Source organism: Cinclus cinclus, chromosome Z, assembly GCF_963662255.1.
Source record: "Cinclus cinclus chromosome Z, bCinCin1.1, whole genome shotgun sequence".
NCBI lineage: Eukaryota > Metazoa > Chordata > Aves > Passeriformes > Cinclidae > Cinclus > Cinclus cinclus.
The window spans coordinates 59,830,791-59,853,048 of NC_085084.1; the positions used below are offsets into that span (position 1 = coordinate 59,830,791).

The window sequence follows — 22,258 nt, forward strand, 5'->3', positions numbered from 1 at the left end:
GAAACATGCAGCTGGGAGTTTAGGATGAAAGGAGGCTGCACCCTCTGAAACATGGAGAGAGAAATCCCCATGGGTGTGTACCCCAGACAACTCTCTCCCTTTTTTATTTGAGTGAAGTTGAAGGACTCCTCTGTCTTCTTTTTGGAAAAACCTCTGGTGTTTATGGATTTTCCTGACACGGGTGAGCTTCCAAACCACTGAAGCACAATAATCCTTCAAAAGCTGGCCCATTTTCTCCCACATTCCATGCCACTCATGACTTATCTACCCTCAGAGCAGATGTCTGAATAACCTCCGTAGAAATATCTAAACGTGATGTAGACCGCAATGAGGAGACCTGCCAGATTTAGCAACCAGAAAATGGTCCTCTTAACATGCAGAAGGAATTAAAATTTCTCAAAATCTCTTATAACAGGAGTGGAAAGATGGCAGAAATCATCCTCTCTAGTTCCCCCCTGCCAGATTGGACGTGACTATTAATGGAGTCCCAAAAGGTAGTACCTGACGTTAAGGGTAGGAGAGCAGCACTGAATACATATCCCAAATGCCCCTCATGCCCTTAGATCATGTTATCATGGCGTAAACTGATGTCACACAGTACAGCAACAGAACAATCCTGATCCCTCTCCCTCCTCTGAAAACTAGCATCAGGAAGAGCATATACAGTAATATATAAAAGGGTTAGGTACAGCACCCATACCAACAGACAAAGCAACACTGTGACCAGCGCCTCCCTACCTAATACAGCAAATACCTAGGTCAAGTTTGTTTCCAGTCCTCTCTGGTTTTATTTGTAATCTCAATCCTGCCTGCTCCATAGTGAGTGCCAAACAACACTGCTGTGGTTTTAGGAATTGTCATAGATGAGTGATAGGATGATTGTGAAGTGTATGTTAAGAGAAGGTTTACTGATGTATAGTTTTGTTCTTGTTGTTTGTGGTTTAGATGTCCTCTGTTCTCCCCATAGTCCCCTTCCCCCCGTCTTGTTGCCACCAGACAGCCTGGGATGTCCAGGACAAGGACAGGAGGGAAGGTGTGTACCTGCACCCCTTGCATGGACATTTGGGAGGAGGGCAGGCTTCTTACTAGGACACACAGCACGACAACACCTGACCCCCAACCGAGGTACAAGAAAGCAGCCTCCAGTAATGGACAGTGAAGAGGAGTTGACTGATGGACTTTGGGAGGGGCCAGGGTTGGCTGATGCAACTGCAGGGGTACAAAAAGCAGAGCAGCCATGTTGTGGGTGAGCACGTGGCAGACAATCACATGCTCCCAGCACCGTGCCTCTTTCCTCATTCAGTCCTTTGTTGTATTTTGATAAAAGTTTAATAAACCTTTAAAATTTTAAAAATAAGCATAGTTTCTGAATGGTACTGCCCAGTTTAGTGCTCCCACTGAGACACTTAAAACCATACTGCCACTTACTTCCTTGTCCACTCCCTCTCTGCTTTCCCCTGAGGTGAGATAGAAAGGGGCATTCAAGGCAAAAAACCATCAAGATCACAGGTTGAGGTAACAAAACTTTACTGGAAACAGCAATGAGGTAAGAAAACAAACATTAATAGCAACAATGTACAAAAGAGAGAGTAATTAAACATGCAAAAATGCTCACTGCAGAGCTCCACCACCGCACTGCAACCAGTCCACCCTGACTGGAAGAACTCCTTCTCCCTGGAAGGGACCTCCTCCTTCTCTTAGGAGTGGGGAGAGATGATACAGAAGAACCTCTGGGTCCTAGCTCCCTCCTCACTATTGCAAAAATGAACCCTGCTCTGGCTCCAACCAGATAAATATTAACTGGGGAACCTCATAAACTTCACAGACAGAGCATATTTTGGTATTATTAACAATACTGATATCTGTCTTCTGTGATGATATCCCTCACTATCTAAACACATTTCTTCCTGTGACTATGTATCGATGAAGTAGGACACTGCATAGTGCCACCCAGTGCACTCAGTGTAAACATTTAGATGGTCAAAACCAGGTTTATTTACAGAATGTTTCATGCACAACAACTGACTCTTCTAAATTATATAATTAAGAAAAGGATGACATTGCACATTTGTATTCACAACAGTGAAAGAAGAGGAAGAACACAAAAAAGGTTAACTAAAGCCAGAAAATAGTTACACTGAGGTAATGTTACAAAACAACCAACTCTTGTCACCAATCAGAGCTGAAGAGCAGTTCAAATCTCCAAGCCAAGATGTGGAAACTGCAGAAGAGCCAACCATTATTCCTTGATATTTTGAAGTAGCTTTAGTAAATGAGACTCGATAACCTGCTGAACTAAAGCAGAGAAAGAGATAAGGTTAATTAGTGTTGAATTTTTTTTTGTGTTTTTAGGGTTATACTGTTTTTTCTGGCAGGTACCTGCTTGTCCCATGCAATCATTTAATAAAAACCAGACATGTATAAATTCACTCTGTAAATAAAGTCAGCATTCCTTCAGAAAATAAAAGCTTTGTATAATGCAAAAAACAATACACCCAGTTAGGCAAACAATGTTTTTGGAAGTCATCATCAGTTCTTTGGTTTGAATAGGCGGATAGTACATGGAAAGCAATTTTCTTGCCTACAAACAGAAAGTATGCAAAAACATTTATTAGAAACCACTTCTGTGAAACACTGGGATTAAGTTCTTGAAGCAGACTTCTATGCAGACTTCTACGTGAAGTTGCGCTGTGCTGTTTTCAGCTGGGGTAGAGTTCATTTTCTTCTCAGTAGCTGGTATGGGGCTGTGTTTTGGATTTGTGCTGAACACAGGGTTGGTAATACAGAGATGTTTTTGTTATTGCTGAGCAGGGCTTGCACAGAGACAAGGTCTATTCTGCTTTTGGTACTGCCACACTGGTGAGGGGACTGGGGGTGCTTGGGAGGAGAGAGAGCCAGGACAGGTGACCCAAACTGACCAAAGGGATATTCCAGACCATGTGGCACCAAACTCTGTATTAAGTGGGGGAAAGAAGCAGGAAAGAGGGGGACATTTGTGGAGATGTCATTTGTCTTCCCAAGTAACCAAGTCAGCTGGGGATGGTGGGGCCTGGCTCTCCTGGAGCTGGCTGAACACCTGCCTGCCCATGGGAAGCACTGAATTAATTCCTTGGGTTGTTTTTCTTGTGTGCACAGCCTTTGCTTTCCCTATTAAACTGTCCCATGAGTTCTCCAGCTTTCACCCTTGTAATTCTCTCCCTGATCTCTCTGGTGGGGGAGTGAGTGAGTGGCTGTGGGTGGCTTGGCTGCTGCCAGGGGTTAAACCATGACACTGGCTCATTCATAAGCACAGGGTTCTGCTTGGAGAAGCTACATGTACAGTACTGGAATTATTTTTTCATTCCATTCATTTCTGTAATGGCAGACATTTCACAGCTTTCAAAATGACAGCAGTAATGAGGGAAAAAACCAACAAGGAGTCCTTTCTTTGTCGTGGTTTCCATCACCAAACTAGATAGTATAATTCAATGGTTACTGTCTGCCTCCAAGACAAACTAAAGCTAGAGCTGATCTGACTGAAGGTTTTGCAAACTACATAACATCATGTCAGTCAAGCAGGGTGAGGGGCTTAGAAGGGGTGCAGGGCTCTTGCCACTGTCCAGTAACACACTCCCTTGTATAGGGTGAGGCAGCAGCTCAGCTCCCCTTGTCTAAGTCATGGCTGCATTAGCCCTAAACACCATTATTTGTGTCCAGTGATACAGATCTAGGTCAGTGACATTTTCTTGCTAAGTACCTGACTTTCTGAAACAAGAATGGAAGGTCCTACTTATTTTGGCCTGATGCATTTAGGATTATTAAGACTTGTAGGACAGGTAACATGTTAAGAGCTACAAAACCTCTACTAGGCCATTACAGCAGCAACATAAATGAGGGACTGTAAAAATTAAATTTTTTTAAAAAAGGTTTACATTTGCAATACTCACCACTCCGGTAGCCCAAGGCTACAGCCAAATCCATGGAATTATAGCCAGCGTCTGTTTCGATAGTTGGATCAGCACCATTTTCTGTATAAAACAGGAATAAAATCTTCTATTTCTGACAATAAGAACAAAACATCCATTATTACTGATAATTTGGTCTGGACAGTCTACTTACCGAGAAGGATTTTTACACATTTCACATGGTTCCCATGTACTGCATATAGCAAGGGTGTGCCTCCATTCTGCAAAAGCAGAGAAATGCCTCAGACACTTAGTGATTAGTCCACAACTGTAATTCCTTAACACACGAATATGCTTCCATGTACCAGTAAGAGACTTCCTAGGTGTCATAAAAATGAGGTTCTGTTCTAGATCTTCACAACTTCCATAATTTTTGTCTACTATTCAAATTCTAGGATCACACTTCTACAAAAAGTCAGCGATAGTCTCATTCTCTTTCTACCAAGAAGTCAGAACTAGCAGCATCAACTTCTATCCTATCCTATGGAAGTTTTGAAACTCTCTGGTATTTCAGAAGAGATAGAACAATTTTTAAACTCAAGCCAGTGCTATGTCTTACTTCAATTTTCTGACCAAAGCACCCTCTGACTATATTCAAGCTGGAGTCTTACCCAGTCATACTCATTGACATCAACCCCACAGTCGAGCAGCATTTTGACAATATCTGTGTATCCTTTACTGCAGGCCAGTGAGAGGGCACTTTCTCGCCCCTTCCCCAGAATCTGAGGATCTGCACCCTGAAATAAAGTATCATTTAAAAAAAGAAGCAAATATGAAGTTTTTGCATAGACTTTAAAAATTTTAAGCAGCATCAACAAACTTTGAAAGACAAACTAAAGAGTAAATTAATTCAAAATCAATTATGATTTTTTTCCTTACATTCTGGAGGAGAAATTCCACTACTGCAATCTGCCCATGAGCTGCAGCCCACATCAGAGGGGTAAATCCTTCTTCATCCTTATGATTGATTAAATTTTCTGTTCAGAGAAAAATGTATAACTTAGTAATCCTTTTCACAATGCACTGTATCAGCTGGTGAAACGTGCTGATAGTAACATTTATTCATCAGGAACCAGTGTGACCTAGAAGTCATTCTCAACTTCAAAAACAAAATTCTGTCCCCAGTGGTGGTGGTAGTATCTCTGTCCAAGAAAGAAAAACACATCCAACTGAACAAAAGTAAAAGCTGAGCCTTTAGTTTAGTAATATAAAATTAAAGTTGTTAAGCTCTATAAACCAAACACTGTTTTTACTCAGAAATATTACAAGTTGTCTGTAATCTGAGCTTCACCTTTGTAAAGAAGATAAAGGATGTTTGAAAAATAAAAAGAGGTTCATCCTGTATTATACTGTAGACTGTGTTTTTGCAATAGTGAGCTACACAATTTTGTAAAGAATGAGCTTCTACAGCAATATAGACAAAACAACTCCATACCCCATAAAGTTCATGTAATCAATAAGGTGGTCCGTGAAAGTGAAAACAATTTAAGTCTACATTTAGTGCAGGTGGAAGAAGAAAATAACTTTTTCACAATTGGCTGAAAAATATTTCGGCTGGATTTCTTTTTAATATCTAAGTACTTAAAAAAACCATGCTTATCATAGCACCAAAGTAAGCATTTTTAGCTGCTACCAGCACTCCAGAATTGATTTGCTTTTCATATACATGGCTCATTGCAATGTATTTAGACTCAGAGAAACATCTCAACAAGGATGCATTGAAAAGCATGGGTGATTACTAGTAGTGCAGTAAGAATATACAGAATATATTTACTGTTACTAAATTGATAAATATGTTAGGTAGATCTTAAATTTTGTACGTGTACTATGGACACATAAATGCCACACTATTAAGAACATGTAGTACCATGACATTGCTGGTGTGAGCCCTGGCTTAAATTAGTGACATGTAGGTCTTTATGCTGATTGACTAAAGAGAACTGGAAGGCCACTATTAATAGAAATATGTTTTAAATGACAAAGAAAAATTAAAAATAAGATGAAAATAAACTCCTGCAGCAGAACTAACATATTTCTTTCTTAATTCCATGGATTCCCTATATAGCTAGAGAGCAGGGAGAGGAAGGGATTTACCTACTCCTATTAACAGTCATGTTTCAATTTAAAATGCAAATCATACAGTGAACGAGTAATAGACTAATACAAAACATTAGTCCACATCTGCAAAGAACAGATACCTCAAATGTCCTCCAATTTGTACCAGAATTGAGGACTTCATAGCTTTAGGGAAAAGGTGAAACACAATAACATATAAATGACCCAAATGGGAAAAAATTGCATTTAACCTCCATCTGTCTCACCTTGTTCAATACGTGTGGCCAGATATAACATTTCTCCCTGAGCAGCCAGCTGATGAACTGATAAAGCTGCAAAAAAAAGGAAGGAAAAGCATGTGTTACATCCATCAATTTTTGTTCTGCTCTGTTTAGAGCTGAGCATAACATGTCCATTTGCTTCAGCAGTACAGAATTTGGAATTGAGACTAGATAATTTCACTTTACAGTCCAAACTTAAATCACAATTAAAAACTGAACATTTTCCAAAGAGTTTAATAGATTTAGGTCATTTTTAAACCAATGCAGCATTCTTAAAAGCAAGGATGCTTCCCACACTGACTCTTCACAAAGTAACATGTTCTCTTCACTGCTGTTTGGTCAGCAGCCCAAGATTACTTCAAGACCCATTTCTTAAATAAACATATTTTGATAAATTAAGGATGTTTAATTTAAAAATCACACTTGATTCACCAGAAGACCCATCCTGCTACTAAACAAAGAAAGTTGCTAGTGCAACTCGCAGTCACTACGATGTCGAATAGATCAGACATTACAAAACTACACAAAACCTGACACATAAAGGGGAAAACAAAGATTGTGGGACTTTTTAGTTATGTCGGAGATTATGAAGAAATAACCTCTGATCTCACAAAAAACTGTATGGGTGTATGATTTTGATAACTGCCACTTGGAACAGGCCTGAAAGGTGCTCAGGAGGCCATATGTAATAAATTACCCACATGATGTAGTAATAAACTAATGATTACATTAACTGTAAATGTTCACTGTCCTCTTCCAAGTCACTACATGAAAGTCTAGTTTGTTCAGAAAGACAGTGTATTTTGTTCAGTGGCCTACACTGCAGCTCCTGATTAATTTTTTCCATGCAAGTAGCATTTTTCTTAAAACCCTGACTTGTAATTTATAGAGAAAATTTACTGACAAAGTAAATTGAAGCAAATTAACTTATAAAGGAAATGCTTGACAATTCAGAAAAGAAAACCCACAAGAAATAAAGCTTCCTTGATTTTCAAGATCTGTGATAATCATGACAAGTATTCTGCATTTATATTACATTATATCTTAAGTATCTTGCAGCATTTACCAATCATCAAATTTTAAGATGCACAAGTTCTGAAAACACAGGCATGAAGTACATTAACTTACAACTCAGAATCTAAATCTTGATTTTAAAGTATAGGTAAGCGTTTTTCTGGTCTTTTTCCTTCTGGAAAGTAAACTTCAGTCATGAATTCCATACATCAGGTGGATGACTATTATATGGTTGGACCCATGTGAAATTAGACAAGACTATCTCAGTGTTTTCTTCCTACCTTAAAGTTCATTGCAACACTAAAAAAACTGCATAAATCTGTCAAGCATCCAACAGAGAATTCACAAAATAATTATTAATAGTAAGACGTAAGAATACTTACAGTTTACAAGTAGAGGTGTTGTAGAGACTTCATTTCCCCTGTGTTTGTTAGTTAGTGTAGTTGATTGTTTTATTGGTGAGAAATGCTTAGTAGTTGATGGAGTATAAACATGTCTTACTTGGATACCAGGGGAAGGAGAAGTGTGGCTGTTGCATTCAGCTACATTGAACAGGAAACAGAGAGGATTTCAGTACTAGTAAGAGCATTAAAAGCAAGCCACAGATTCTTAGTCAAACTGTAAAGCACCAGTATCACAAGACCTTTAAAATCCATGTGATTTGTGATGTGTGCTTTCCCAATGTATACAGTGGAAGCTGAAAAAAGGGTTGCACTAATTTCTAGCATAAAACAATTATGCCACTTCACATTTCCAGTATGGCATAATGTCACCCAGATACAAGTTAGTGCCTAAGGTAAGCCTTTGTCTAGATTTTCAACATACCTAGCATGGATTTATTATTTAAGAAGCCTCTACTTGTCATCTTCTTATGGCAAGTCATCTTTAAGGCAATAACATGATGTAGCTCTGGTCAGACATGCACTCAGGTACCTGCTCAGCCTTTGCCTGCTCCCTAACCAGTCCACTGCATGACTGGAGACAACCTTCATTAACTTTCTTCATCAGGGCTCTTCCCACTCCTGGATAAAATTTTAACAGCATTATGAATGCCTGATGAAAACTTACCCAGCAGGAAAACAGATTCCACACTAACTTACATAAAATGCTACAGCAGGTCACTGCACAGAATTCAGGAAGTCATTCACCACTGATATATGTATTCCTTCATACTCACTTTTCTTGCTTTCTCTTAAAAGCCAATGGCATTTTATTACAAAACATATTTATATGTTGTATTGGCTTCTAACTCTGAAAAGTAGCTTTTGGTTTTGAGATTAAATACTGAAAAGACATACTGAAGGATTAAACTCCATAAACTCTTAATTGATTTGACACCAGAGTGCACCACTAATTAATGACTAGAAGCTAGTTAACACACACATACTGAATTAACACCATAGAGATCTTCACAATCACAAATGCAACCACAAATTCAGGGAGAGAACTAAAAGAAGTAGAGTGTAACAGAAAACAAAATTATGTTTTGTTTGCCAATCAAACAGCTACAACTGACGGTACTGAATTAAGAGTCCTGCCACAGATTTTGACCTACAGTCCCTGGATTTGCAGTTACAAACGTTACCTCAGAAAAACAACCCTATTGCTGATGAGTGTAAATCTGCCACTCAGACCTGCAGCTTGGTCAAGCAAGTCAAGTCAGTGAAGTCATCAAAATTCAAAGTAAGCCTGTGTTTGCATAACTAATCAATAAAGGAAATAGGTCACACGAACTTTATGAAAAGATATGCCACTAACGGTCTGAAATATGACAAGTGCTAGAAACCACAGTTGTTAAGGGGAAGTAGATGGAAGTTCTAATTTTGCTCTGTATCAATATCCTTGGCCGTGAAGAAGCATGAAGCAATTCTGATGAAGCTGCCCAGCAATGGCTGGATTAGCTGCAGGGAACCAGACCTGGAGCAGCATTTGCTTTCAAGTAGGGCAAAGCTACAGTGGCAAGACCATTGCTAGGACTTGAGGCTTTGTACAGTCACAGTGACAAAACACATGTGGCCTACATTATCTTTCATTACCCTCATGAAAAGATACAACATGCTACTGAAAGCTACTGAAGCTGAAGTGATCATATAGTGCTTTCAGTCGTGTTTTCTAAAGAAGCATACTGCTGTAGGACATGCCATACAGAAGCAGCTTGTTTTCCTAATTAGCATCAGCTCTTACTAACTTAAGAGACTTTTTGTGCCACTGATTTTTCAGTTAATATAAGTATTTAAAATGTAGTGTAAATATTAATGTTAGAGAAAAGTTTTACATTAATAATCCATTAAGCATATAATAAAAACATTACAGAAACACATCTTAGAAAAGTGATGAATAAACATATAATGCAAAAGCTTTTTTTTTTTTTTAGAAAACATAATAACAGGATGACACAGTCCATAGATAATATTTTGTACCATAAATTCAACCTTTAAATAGGACAGATGCAACTTCAAGGTCAGAGTTGACTTGATCTTGAATATTTTTACTGTCCTCCTCATTCAAAGACTTCACAAATCGTGAGCAGACATTCATATCAAATCTATTGGGCAAAATGAATTTCATCCCCATGGTGACACTCTGAGCTGGGCTTTCCTCTGTGCTGGTGTCAAGCTGATGTTCCACTTTAATGTCTGGCATGGGTGGAAGGCTGTAGTTTGTGGTACATTCTTCCACAATTAACTGGGCCCCGACATCCAAGTTTGTCGAAGATGCCATAATCTCAGTCCTGTACAAGTTTCATGCAAAATAATGCTTCATTGTTTCCAGCCAGGAGCAATTTTGGCCTACCAAGCCAAATTTTATGGACAACCTGCAACTGAACAGACATAACAGGTTAAGAACATTCTGGTAAAACAATGCATAAAAACACATCACACTTTATTTAAGCTTACGGCATTTAGTTTTGTCAGTCAAAACATTGGTGAAACATCAATCTTGTTGCTGTCACAAATTGGTCACTAAAACCTCGATTTATGTTTCAGCACTTGATGTATAAACCAAATTCCATTATTAAGGAAGTAGGAATTTAATGTATGTAAAATGATGTCTCAAAATACTTGCTTACTTGCAACAAAAATCCCACACGACAACCAAGCAGGTTTATACCCAGCCAGGAACAAACTATAAGATTACCTTATCACCAGAAACATTAGATTTGAGGGAAAACTTCAAGCTCCTTTATGTCTTTTGCAACCTGAAAAAAATGAATTGCTTCTACCGCATGCGTAGGAAAAAAAAAAATCAAACCAACAATCCCTTTTAAACGGATAAATGTAACCCCAGAATACCCGTGGCTTGCTCACAGTGCCGCTGCAGCCTCGGACAGGGTCGCGTTCGAGCACCTCCCGGTACGCCTGGAGCCGAATCCCTCTTGGAGACAGTCCGTAAGGACAGGCCCAAGGGCGGGACGCCCGCACCGCGCGGTCGCAGACCAGGCCTCACCTCAGCTTTCAGCAGCCACCGCCGCCTCTAGCCGGAAGTGAGGTCACGCCGCCCCACCGATTGGCCGCCGAGAGTCGCGCTCTGATGACGCACTTCCGGTGCGCCCGCCATCTCTACTCGCGGCAGGCGTGGTGTCCGCCATCGCCGGACCGCAGCGTGTCCCGTTTGCCCGAGCTCATCGGACCTTCCCGAGCTTCTTCCGCTGAGCCGGGGCCGGCCCCGCGCCCCGTCCGTCATGGCTGCGTACAAACCAGTGGTGGTCCAGGCCTGCCCCAAACTCGGGGAGAAGATCACGCAGGACACGCTGTACTGGCGAGGATACAAGGTAGGAGGAAGCGGCCCAACGGTCTCAGTTACTGCCCCAGAATACCTTTTTTATACTACTTTCATGCAGTTAAAATGTTTTTTTTAAAGCACGCATGAGTTTTTCACCTCAAAACGCGTAATCAATGGGTCAAAAAATTGGAAAAATTGGCGTAAACTGGAGAATAATTACAAGAGCAGGAATAGTCTGTCAGAAGTAGAACTCACTGTAATCGTAGCTAAAAACCGTTTTGATTCTAATTGAGTCTGGAGTTCTTTTTAGGAAAAATAGTTTTTGTTTTGCTGTTCTCATGCTGGATGGTGTGCTTATATGTATTTAATGGTCTTTAATCACAATTGTTTTAGACACCTGTTCAGATAAAGGAATTCGGTGCCGTAAATAAAATTGACTTCTGCCCAGTCCCGCCATATAACTACGCTGTCACAGCATCCTCGAGAGTAAGTGGCTTTTCTGAGGCTTTTGTGCTCTTGTTCTTCAGTTGGTATCACGCAAGATGTAATGCCCTCTTGTTTTGCCAGATCCACATCTATGGCCGTTACTCCCAGGAGCCCATCAAGACGTTCTCTCGATTCCGGGACGCGGCATACTGTGCCAGCTACAGGGACGACGGGCGGCTGCTCGTCGCCGGCAGTGAGGACGGCAGCATCTCCCTCTTCGACGTCAGCGGCAAAGCACCGTTGAGGCAGTTCGAGGGTCATACCAAGTAAGGCAGAATTGGTTTGTTTCGTTCGTGTGCCTGAGCTTTGCTATGTTTGCATGTCACAAACTCGTCACAGACTGGATGGTTTGGCCTTAAAAATCGTCTTGTTCCAACCCTCCTGCCACAGGACAGGGACACCTGGTACTGCTCAGAGCCCCTTCCAGCCTAGCCTTGAGCACTACCAGGGAGGGGCATCCCTGTCTTCTTTGGGCAACCTGTTCAAGTGCCTCAGCAATATAAAGTATTTATGCTAAATTATAGTCATGTGTCTGCTTCACGTGCTGTTGAAAATCTGAGGAATACTGACTTAACATTGCTTTTGACTGTCTCTTGTGATCTTACTAGAAAGTAGATTTTGAAGTTAAATTTAAAATAGGAGTGAGTTTTAAAAAATTCTAAATATGAATCAAGTACGTAGAAGAGTAAATCCATTTTCTGTTTCACATAGGTGTCTCTTAATATGTTGTGTAGATTAAGTCTTGGGTGTACATTGCATTGATAAGCACATTTTATTTGATGTTGCTAGGAAAAGAGTTCTAAAAAGTGTTTAAACAAAAACAATGAAGAAATACACCAGGAAAGCAGGAATTCCTTAAGAAAAAGCTCCAAAAACAAAACCGAAAAGGTGCATAATGGTAGTGTGGGGTGGGGAAGAATTTAGGAGTTCTGATGTATCAGTGAGGAGAAGAAAATGATAATGCTTCAACAGACTTCTGTGCTATGGAAGATCAATGTGTGTTTTATCTATGTAGAGCAACAAGAATATCCCTTTCAGTGGAGAGTACCCAGACTGATCTTGAGTGTGTTTCTGTTAGATGTGTGCAAATTGGGTGTTATGTTCTAATGGCTAGGTTAACTGCATACCTGTGCATTCTGCCAACATTAGTTGTATATTTAGATGGTGATAGTGAAGACTTCAATAGTGATTTTAAAGGACAAGAAGACTGTTCAAAGCAGCTGTACTTTAGATTTTCTGTTATATAGTGAGGTTTTGTAAGTTCTGATATTAAACATTGCACTTCTAGGTTAGAGTTCTTTAATTCATACAGACTAACTCTTCTTGAAACATAATTATATTTTAACTTTGGGTATTGTGGACTTTGTTTTCTAGACCAGTTCATCTAGCGGGCTTCCTGTCTGACAAATACCGAATATTTTCTGGTGGTGATGATTATTCATCAAATTTGTGGGATATTCCAAGTGCCACAAACATAATCTCTTACAGTGAACATACTGACTATGTGAGATGTGGCTGTGCAAGTAAAGTGAATGCAGATGTCTTCATAACAGGTTTGGTTTTATTTTATACTTCTTTTGGATTGAAGAAAAATGCTGAAAGATAATTTTTGATACAGTAGGGCCATGTTTATTGTATTTTAGTCATGAAGGATCAGTCTTCTTGTACAATGCCTACTTTGTTGTTTCCTTTTTTTGCTTGCTTTTGAAGCTTGACATTGACGTTTATGGGGAAACTGCAGGAACTGAGTTTTAATATCTTTTTGGTTTAGCCTATTAGGGTTAACAGAACTTTTGAACAAAAATGGTGTGAATGTATCCTTTGGCTGGGTGTGACTGGAATGTTTTACCAAATTTCTGGAGCAGGACACTAGTCTGTACAGCCCATAACTGGCAGACTCAAAAATGTGAGGTCATGTAGAGTTACTTGTAACCAGTTGCTTTTGGTTTTCCTAGCAGTAGCTTTGTATCAGTCTGTGGAAAACTGTGAAAAAGCCCCAGTATTCTTTTTTTTCAAGAGGTTAGATTTTATCAGGCTGCTTGATATTTATTGTTATAAATACACTTGATTAATGTAAGTGAAATGAAATTATAACAAATTAATTTTATAGACTGGCATGTAGGTAGGGCTAGGATTAGAAAATTTATGTTGCCCCAAGGCTGTAAAGTAACCAAGGTAAATGACAAGGTGTTTTTACCATGTATAGTTTAAAATTGTTTGAATATAGTTTAAAACTATTGCTATTAGTCAGGAACTCCTTTAGATGGTAGGACACAGCTGTTTTAGTTCCCAGACTAGTTGAAATTATTAAACTGATTGATGCTGGTATTTGCAGGTTCCTATGATCACACTGTGAAACTGTTTGATGCACGAACAAAGAGTAGTGTCCTGACAATAGAACACGGCCATCCCGTGGAGAGTGTGCTTCTGTTTCCTTCTGGTGGACTTCTAGTATCTGCAGGTAATTCTATAAAATCAGATAAGTCACGTATCTTTTTTGTGGCCCTCTTTTGAGAAATACTTCAGCTACTTATTTTTTGTGTGGTGTTTTAGTTTGATAAGGAGGTGGTAAGTGATGTAACAGTTGGATTTCTCAAATGTCTTCTGCAGGAATCTGTAGAATCCTAGAATCTTCTGTAGGAATCTGTTTATCTGGTGGGTGCAAGTAAGGGTCTTCCTGTTAGTCTTAGTTTTGATATTCTTGTAGTTGCCAATTCTGCCCCTCCCCCCCCAAGTTATTTTTAATAACAAAATGCAGACTCTAATTGGTTCACTTCTAAAGTGAAGGAATTAACATACTTAGGTTTTGAAAAGATGGGACTGTGTCTTTCTCTTCATGTTGACAAGCTTTTTTAGTCTCCTGTTGCAATTGCATCAGAAGTCCTGTAACCCCATAGGTTATACACTTTTACCTTTTTGTAATTAGTATGGTTGGAGAATGGTTGAATCATTCAGCTCCATTCATAATGGCCTAAAAATAGAGCAGGCTATTGCCAGGAGGTAGAATGGAAGAGTATGGTGAGTAGGTGCAGAAAACTGTTAGGTAAAGGTACCTGTGGAGATACTGCATTACTCTTTGAAAACTTCTTCAGAGAAGCATAAATGTATACATATATAAGACTGTTTCATGTTCTTCCTCTTCACAGGAGGTCGATATGTCAAAGTTTGGGATGTACTAAAAGGTGGACAGTTACTAGTTTCACTTAAAAATCATCATAAAACTGTAACTTGTTTGTGCCTGAACAGCTCTGGACAAAGGTTATTGTCAGGATCCCTGGACAGGTTGGTGTATTTTGAGGCTTCCTTATGTTTGCATTCTTTAAGACTTTTATTCTTTAAAAGGTGTTATTTCACATCACTGTTAACCTGTGCGTGGTTTTGGGGCTTTAATTGAGAATGTGTTTTTTTGGCCAAGGTACCTACTGCAAAGCTGTCCCTGCTTTTGCAAGGACTTTGGTCTAAATGAGCTTTAGAAGGTTCCTTCCAACTCAAACAATACTATGATTCTATGATACACCTTAACCTTTTCCTCTTACTGATCTGAATATCAATAAGGGTTGTGTGTACCATTTGGGAATGCATATGGGGAACTTCTGGATAAGTGTTCAGTTTTTTAAATCTCTAAACTGATCTTTTCAGTCTTTGTAAATAAACTATTCTTAATTTTATAACAGTTTAAATAGCTAAAAGTGTATTAGTATTCACTTTTTAAAAGCCTGGGTGTTGTGTTTCTCCGCTGTTGCTTCTAGTACCCAAGAGTGCTTGTGAATGTGACCTCTTTGCTTTTTTGTTTGGTTTCAGTTGATGAGTACTTGTAGTTGGTGTCTTGTCTCTGAGACATTAGAAATATGAAGTGATCTGAAATTACAGTGTTTTCCTCCTTCCTCCTGTATTTCGTAAGCTAGTTCAGGCTTTATGATTACGTAACACTGAATTTTAGCCTTTTAATATAATACTTTGTTTACCAGTTTGTTAAACATTTCATATTTCCAACCAAATCCTTAAATGGCAACTGGATACGAGAATTTCTTATGTATTTGCTCCCAGAAATTGCTAGTAAATCTTGTATTTAAAATTTAAGAACAAATTTGAAGTGATAGTGTCTTAGTGTTTTCCTAATATGCATTTCTGAATTCAAATAATTGCTCTATCTGCCTTCAATTTTTTCTTCTGTTCCTGCCCCATTTTCACCTCTTTTGGTGTAAGAGCAATCCTGACTTGACTTGTAGATACCTTTTAACAGTACATTACTGTTGCAGGACTAATACTTAAGAAGCTCAGTGTTAGTCTGAGGAATGCATTGTATTAATACTCAGTTTCCTTAAATGATCTGTTTAAGATCAGCGTGATGAAGTTCCTGTAAAGTGACCACAGTAAAGCTATTCTGACAATGTTTTTATCGTTACTCTTCTATGTAGGCATGTGAAGATTTACAGTACTACATCCTACAAAGTAGTCCACAGCTTCAACTATGCAACATCCATCCTCAGTCTTGCGTTGTCAGTAAGTGCATTAAAAATCTTCCTAGACAATTCCTGGTACCTTTTAAGTCACTAAAGCAAATAATTGTTGCTTTCAAGGCTATTAGGTGTTCCAGAAGAATGCTGTACATGCAAAGCAGGGTGATTGAAAATGTTTCCCCTGAGTAACAAACACTAAGAGGTTTTAAACATAATAGATTCACATACCTGACTAGACTAGATGAGTCTAGTCTATCACAGATATCACAAGTACCTTACCTGACTAGATCAGCATAAAATCTTGTGTTTATGAAGTAAAGTATTCACTTACAGAAGGGAGGTCCTTTGACTTTCAGAAAATTGTACTCACCTTTTTCTTTTGAGGAATGCTGTAAGTCCGTTTGCATGGCAGCAATAAAAAAATGTAGTTAATTTGTTGCAAAATTTATAATAGGTTGTGAGCTTGCTTAAAAGTTGTTGGCGTCAGGTTGCTCTGAGGGAGAAAGAAGGGTGTGAGCATAAACAAATTTGTCCGTCAGGACATGTCTTGGAAGCAGACAGCAGAGACTCTTCTCAGAAGCGCTTGATTTCCAGTAGATAAGTGACCTGCTGGCCAGAAATTTGGAGGCTAGTACCAGTTTTTAAACAATACTGTTGTCATGTAGTACCCCTTTATGTAGCATCTGAACAGCATGTGAATGGGCCTGTGAGGGATCTTTACTATCTATGCTGCTTTACTATTGTCCTGCTCCGCTGGAATGTAGAGGAAAGTGTGTGTAGGGAATATTTTCATTTCTTACCATGTTACCTAGGGAGCTAAGCTAAAATAAACTTGGATTATTTTTTCTTTAAGTGAAGAGTACAGAATCCATTGCCTTTTAAGACTCTATGGCATCTGCAAAATATGCAGATACTTATAGTTTAGCATCTCTAGAGCGTGTATAATACATATTTTGAAACATAATCTTGTTTCCTATTGATTAAATCATTGGAATTTTAAATGGTCCCACAAGAACATATAATGCCTTTACTGAGTCAAACCAAAGGTGGGTCTAATTCCAGATGCTGCTTCCAACTATAGTCAGCTGTAAGTAAATGTGTATAGAAAACTAAACCCAGGGCAAGTGTGTTGATATCCTCCCAGGTTTCATTTTCAGATGAGAAATTACCTCATCAAAGTGTCGTTTTGGTGTAACTCAGTGCATTATTTCTGTTCCATAAACTTGTTCAGTCCCTCCTTGAGGGATTAAACTTTAAACTTGATTGATTAAACTTTAAACCTTGCCTATATTCCTTGACAAGGAATTCCACATTTCTGATACTTGTATGAAGAATACCTGTATTGTTCCACTTGAATCTTCATAGGCTTCAGTTGATGCCCTTAAATGAGCCATTCACCAGCTGATCTCCATCTATACCTCTCATAATTGTGTAGGCTTTTATTATATCACAGAATCATAGAACGGCTTGGGTTGGAAGGGATATTAAAGATCATTTGGCTTCAGCCGCCCTGCCCTGGGCAAGGACATGGCTAGACCAGGTTGCTCTAAGCCCCATCCAGTCTGGCCTTGAACATTTCAAGGGATGGGGCATCCACAGTTTTCCTGGGTGAAATGTACACCCACTTCGTTGTATAAGTGAAATTATGTATGCCAGTGACTGGTCTTTTGAACAACTTTCAGTTGTTCCTCAAAATCCTGCTGTTCCGTGATAGCTTTGCTTTCTAATCGGTTCTGTTCATGCTGGCTATATGGCAGCCAAAGGTAGTTTGTATGCCATTGGAAAAAACAGAACCTTAGAGTTGCAGAAGGGTGTTGATGCATAATTGAGCTTGATTCACTAATCAGTCTATAATGCTGCTTATGACCATTGCCTTCAAGCTGTCCCAGCTTTGAACAAGGTATTCAATCACAGAACCTGAAAGAGGTGCCTTCCACCTGAAGTCATCCTTGATACTGTGGTTTGAACCTTATCATGAAGCATAAAAATATGAAAATGTGCATGATAGAGCACATACATGCATTATAGAGCACAGATAAAACACTGGTCCTTACTCTGTGATTTCTTTGTGCTAGCCTGAAGATGAAACCATAGTTGTAGGCATGACCAATGGGGTGCTGAATGTCAAACACAGAAAACCAGAAGAAAAGAATGAAAACTCTCAAAAGAAGAGACAACCAGCATATAGAACCTATGTGAAAGGAAGAACTTACATGCCGAAACAGGTATGATGTGATAAGAAAATATGTGCTGAAACATTTCTGAAAAATTGGTTTCTTGGAATATGCTGAATTGGAGGAAGGGAAGGGAGGGAATATATAAAATTATTCATGGTAGTTTTTCTAATCCATTATGTGTATTTGTATTTGTCTTACTCTGAACTCTTTTGTTAAATTCTAGGAAGATTTCTGTGTTAGTAAACCTGTAAAACATGTTTTGAGAAAGTATGATAAGTTGCTGAGAAGCTTTCAGTCTTCCAAGGCTCTTGATGCAGTAATGGAGGTGAGGTATTGGTTTTTTTTTCTTGTCAGAATTTTGTGCTTTCACTTGATGTTATTTTTTCCTGTATGTCATACTAATTCATTTTACTGTATAACTAGAAAGAATATAACTTGGGTTCCATTTTGATTTTTGTTGATATCAGCCCGGTGTTGTGTGTAAAAATGGTGCTTTGATACTAAACTCTTCTTATATATGTCCAGCCACCCATCATGCTTCATACTCCTGAAGTCACGGTTGCAGTCATGCAGGAACTACATCGCAGAGGAACACTGAGAAGTGCACTTGCAGGCCGAGATGAGAAGCAAGTTAATCTCCTGCTTACGTTTGTGGCAAGGTATTTATTTTAACAGAGTTCCCTCAGTAGATTGATACTTCTATTTCCTAATAAGTTGCCACAGAGTTTAAACAGATCAGGGGTGGAACACTGGTACTCCTGAAATCTCACATGCCTTTTTCATTCTGATACCAAGGTTTTGGGATAGGTTTGAAACAGGTTTACCTGTCAGCACAGAACAATGTAGTTGATAGTACGAGATACTCATTTGCCAGACACTCTGCCCTTAGTCTGTTATTTTCTGTCTCCTTGATGAAAACTGTGTTTTTATGTGCTCAAGGCTTTTTGGCACTCCTCCAACCTCCAGTGCCTTCCTGAAAGGAGGGTAAATACCACATATGTGGGTTTTTTTACTTGCATCTCTGACTGCTGTTCTGTCATGTCTCTTCATCAAGAAAAATTTGCCTGTATGCCTGTGTGAGAAAGCTGCTTGGTGCTGGTGGAGTGCTGTTGACAAAACCAGTAAAATTGGAATGTCTTCTAATATTACAGGCGTGTGATTGAGCCTAGATTTACTCCAGTGTTGGTGACTGTTGCCGATATGATCACTGGTAAGACAACACAAAAAAAACCTCTCAAAGCCATATGGATAGCTTGCAGATAAGATTGAAAGTGCTACATTTTGAAGAAACCAGTTCTTTATGGCTTTGTTTATTTGTGTGGACTTAGTATCAAGAAAATGATCCAGAAAAGAAATATTTCCAGATAACTTCGACCATAGTTATGATTCAGTTTGCACGGGCTGCAGGAAGTGCCTTGTGGTCTCTAAGTACCTTTAATACTTTATGGTTCTGTGTTTACATAGTATAAATATAAGCTTCTTATTCAGTGAAATAAAAATAGTATTTTAGGTCATAAAAACTTCGGTTTCTGTTTGTTTGATATACTGCTGCTGTAAGTACATACATCCACTGCTTTCAGAACAGACAACGTTAAAGTTATTTTTCAGAATGTTGGACTTGTGCTAGAATCCTTAAATGTATCTCTAACTAGCTAATGTAATTTTTGCCTTTGTATATGTCTGTAGATTCTCAATTGATATTTTTCTTTACAGACATTTATCAGCCTGTGGTTGGGCAGTCAGCAATAGTTGATAAACAGTTCCTGAAACTCCAGCAAGCTATCGGAAAAGAAATTGACTATCAAGAAGAACTACTAGAAGTTTTGGGAATGATGGATACGCTGTTTGCTACTTTTACTAAGAAAAAAGATACATGTCTAGAAGAGAACAAAAGCAATGGTGTTACAGAGATCATTGAAACAAATAAGAATTACTGACACCCATCACAACAAATTGTCACAATTGTGAACTTCAAAGTCATGACCTATTCTCCTGGTAACTTCTTATAATGGTGACTTTGAAAATAAGCCTCTCTATGCTGAAATTCTGTCTTTTAAACCATGTTGCTGAATAGGCTTGATTACTGAAGACAGAGAAAGAGGACATTTTCAAGATTGTCCATGCAATTTTTTTCAAACAAGTTAGTTTTAAAGTTCTATTTCAGAGTTACATAACTTCTTAAGGATCTACCTGGTGTGATTTTTGGTAGAGGCAGGGCTGTAGGGGTGGCTTCTGTGAGAAGCTGTCAGAAGCTTCCTTCACATTTGGCAGAATCAATTCCTGGTGGCTTCAGAGATGGATGTGCTGCTGGCCAAGGCTGGGCCAACTAGAAATGGTGATAAAAAAACTATTGCGCAGTTGGAATTGGGCCAGAGAAGAGCAGAGTGAGAACATGTGAGAAGAATAACCCTGTGGACACTGAGGTCAGTGAAGAAAGAGGAGCAGGAGATGTTCCAGATGGTCCAGATGCTAAGGTTCCCATGCAGCCCATGGTGTAGCCCATGGAGATCCTTGGGGAATGCAGAGATCCATCTGCAGCCCATGGAGGAGCCCATGGAGATCCTTGGGGAATGCAGAGATCCATCTGCAGCCCATGGAGGAGCCCATGGAGATCCTTGGGGAATGCAGAGATCCATCTGCAGCCCATGGAGGAGCCCACACTGGAGCAGGTGGATGCCTGGAGGAGGCTGTAACCCCATGGGAGACCTCTGGAGAGAGGGGCCGTGCTCCCAGGCTGGAGCAGCCTGTCCTTGGAGGGGACTGCACCCTGTGGAAGAGTGACCCACACTGCAGCAGTGTGGGGAGGACTGGGTGCCCGTGGGATGGACTGACACTGGAGAAGTTCATGAATCCCATGAGAGGGGACCCCACAGTGCAGCAAAGGAAGGACTCCTCTCCCTGAGCAGTGGGAGAAGCCACAAGTCATGAACTGACCACAACCCCACTCCCTGTCTCCCTGTGCTGCTGGGGGAGGAGGGAGGGGTGGGGGTGGGAGAAGGTGTTTTTAAGGGTTTATTTACTTCTCATAGTCCTGCTCTGATTTTGTTTAGTAATAAATGTAATTAATATCTCTAAGTTGAGCCTGTTTTGCCCATGATGGTATTTGGTGAGTGCTCTCCCCCTGTCCTTGTCTCAACACACAAATCCTGTTATATTATCTCTCCCCTGTCCAACTGCAGTGAGTGAATAAGGGGCTTTGGTGTCTGCCTGGTGTCTGGCCAGCACCAGCCCACTAAAGGTGTGTGTGTCCAGTACTGTCAGCAGCCAACAATTTTTGGTTTTTATTTACTGGAAAATAACTGATGTTTGTGTAATTTTAATGTGTCACTGTCCTTATTTAAAGCTCGTATCCAATGTCACATCCTTGGAAATACAAAGAGAACAATGCACACACTTTGACAACCCTTGACTACATTGTTTTTTCTGTCCTGCTTCATCTCCATTTAAGATTTCCATGAATTCATAGCACACAGCAGAATGACTCAAGAAGTGCATGCTTATGTGTATTGAAAAAGTTTAGTTTAATTTTTTAAATTATGCATATGTATTTATGAATTGCAGTTTTCTAGAAAGGAGGTAATACTTCTAGAGGGGAATTAATTCAAATTAAATTAATGTAATGAGTAAAGTGCACACCAGTGAGAAAATCCTCAAGTTGAATGTCAAAACTCAGTATTTGTGTAATTCTGTCACTTTCAGTGCACAGTAGATGGAGTTTGAGTCTATTGTTTGAATGCTAGGATAATAGTTTATTTTAGCTTCAAGCAGGGCTGCATCAGTATGAATACTTTGGAAAGAGGTGTGCCAAAGGCTGTTGAACACATGTAATATGTCACTAGGGTAGAACTTTGTTCTTAACCTGTTCTATTGCTTGAATTTTCCCCCTGGCCTGGGATTTGAGATATAATAGGAACTTCTTGCAAAATTAATTTGCTCATATGTGACATTGAGAGGCAGATACCAGTGGTAGAAATAGCTAAATCAGTTTTGCAAATTCTACCTACAATCCTAAAAGTTGTGACTGAAAAGCATGGAGTGCTGTCTGGTCTGCCCTTAAATTACTCTGTGAAAAATCTATGTTCCTGACTACTGGGATTTACTGGTTTTCAATATTTAGA

General features: G+C 39.4%; 2 protein-coding genes across 9 annotated transcripts; one reads left to right on the plus strand and one right to left on the minus strand.

The window, feature by feature from the left end:
* Window positions 1-1,510: 1,510 nt before the first annotated feature.
* ANKRA2 (ankyrin repeat family A member 2) lies at window positions 1,511-10,835 on the minus strand. Of its 3 annotated transcripts, XM_062512762.1 has the most exons (10): window positions 10,588-10,835; window positions 10,433-10,493; window positions 9,727-10,115; window positions 7,678-7,836; window positions 6,266-6,331; window positions 4,824-4,921; window positions 4,556-4,681; window positions 4,099-4,165; window positions 3,927-4,007; window positions 1,511-2,295 (listed from the first exon to the last, which is right to left on the minus strand). In XM_062512762.1, the coding sequence occupies exons 3-10, from the start codon at window positions 10,013-10,015 to the stop codon at window positions 2,240-2,242; spliced, it is 942 nt and encodes a 313-aa protein (XP_062368746.1). In that variant the 5' UTR covers window positions 10,016-10,115; window positions 10,433-10,493; window positions 10,588-10,835; the 3' UTR covers window positions 1,511-2,239. The 3 variants fall into 3 exon arrangements, with proteins under 3 accessions (XP_062368746.1, XP_062368744.1, XP_062368743.1); XM_062512760.1 differs by lacking the exon at window positions 10,433-10,493 and having other exon boundaries at window positions 10,603-10,835; XM_062512759.1 differs by having other exon boundaries at window positions 10,433-10,835.
* A 16-nt stretch (window positions 10,836-10,851) lies between these two features.
* Window positions 10,852-21,508, plus strand: UTP15 (UTP15 small subunit processome component). Of its 6 annotated transcripts, none has more exons than XM_062512755.1 (12): window positions 10,852-11,076; window positions 11,466-11,503; window positions 11,585-11,769; window positions 12,878-13,056; window positions 13,839-13,964; window positions 14,650-14,785; window positions 15,922-16,006; window positions 18,039-18,188; window positions 18,364-18,465; window positions 18,666-18,799; window positions 19,292-19,350; window positions 19,854-21,508. In XM_062512755.1, exons 1-12 carry the CDS (start codon window positions 10,977-10,979, stop codon window positions 20,075-20,077), a joined length of 1,518 nt encoding a protein of 505 aa, XP_062368739.1. In that variant the 5' UTR covers window positions 10,852-10,976; the 3' UTR covers window positions 20,078-21,508. The 6 variants fall into 6 exon arrangements, with proteins under 6 accessions (XP_062368739.1, XP_062368738.1, XP_062368737.1 ...); XM_062512754.1 differs by having other exon boundaries at window positions 10,852-11,066; window positions 11,411-11,503; XM_062512753.1 differs by having other exon boundaries at window positions 10,852-11,066; window positions 11,411-11,769.
* Window positions 21,509-22,258: the final 750 nt, after the last annotated feature.

Bases quoted from the DNA above. Each gene is read 5' to 3' on its own strand.
- ANKRA2 (XM_062512760.1), bottom strand. From the start codon at position 10,015: ATGGCATCTTCGACAAACTTGGATGTCGGGGCCCAGTTAATTGTGGAA. The intron at 4,682-4,823 runs GTAAGGAAAAAA...ACTTTATTTCAG, and splicing joins TGGAATTTCTCCTCCAGAAT to GGTGCAGATCCTCAGATTCT. The intron at 4,008-4,098 runs GTAAGTAGACTG...TGTTTTATACAG, and splicing joins ATGTGTAAAAATCCTTCTCG to AAAATGGTGCTGATCCAACT.
- UTP15 (XM_062512753.1), top strand. From the start codon at position 10,977: ATGGCTGCGTACAAACCAGTGGTGGTCCAGGCCTGCCCCAAACTCGGG. The intron at 18,466-18,665 runs GTGAGGTATTGG...ATATATGTCCAG, and splicing joins CTCTTGATGCAGTAATGGAG to CCACCCATCATGCTTCATAC. The intron at 19,351-19,853 runs GTAAGACAACAC...TTTTCTTTACAG, and splicing joins TGTTGCCGATATGATCACTG to ACATTTATCAGCCTGTGGTT.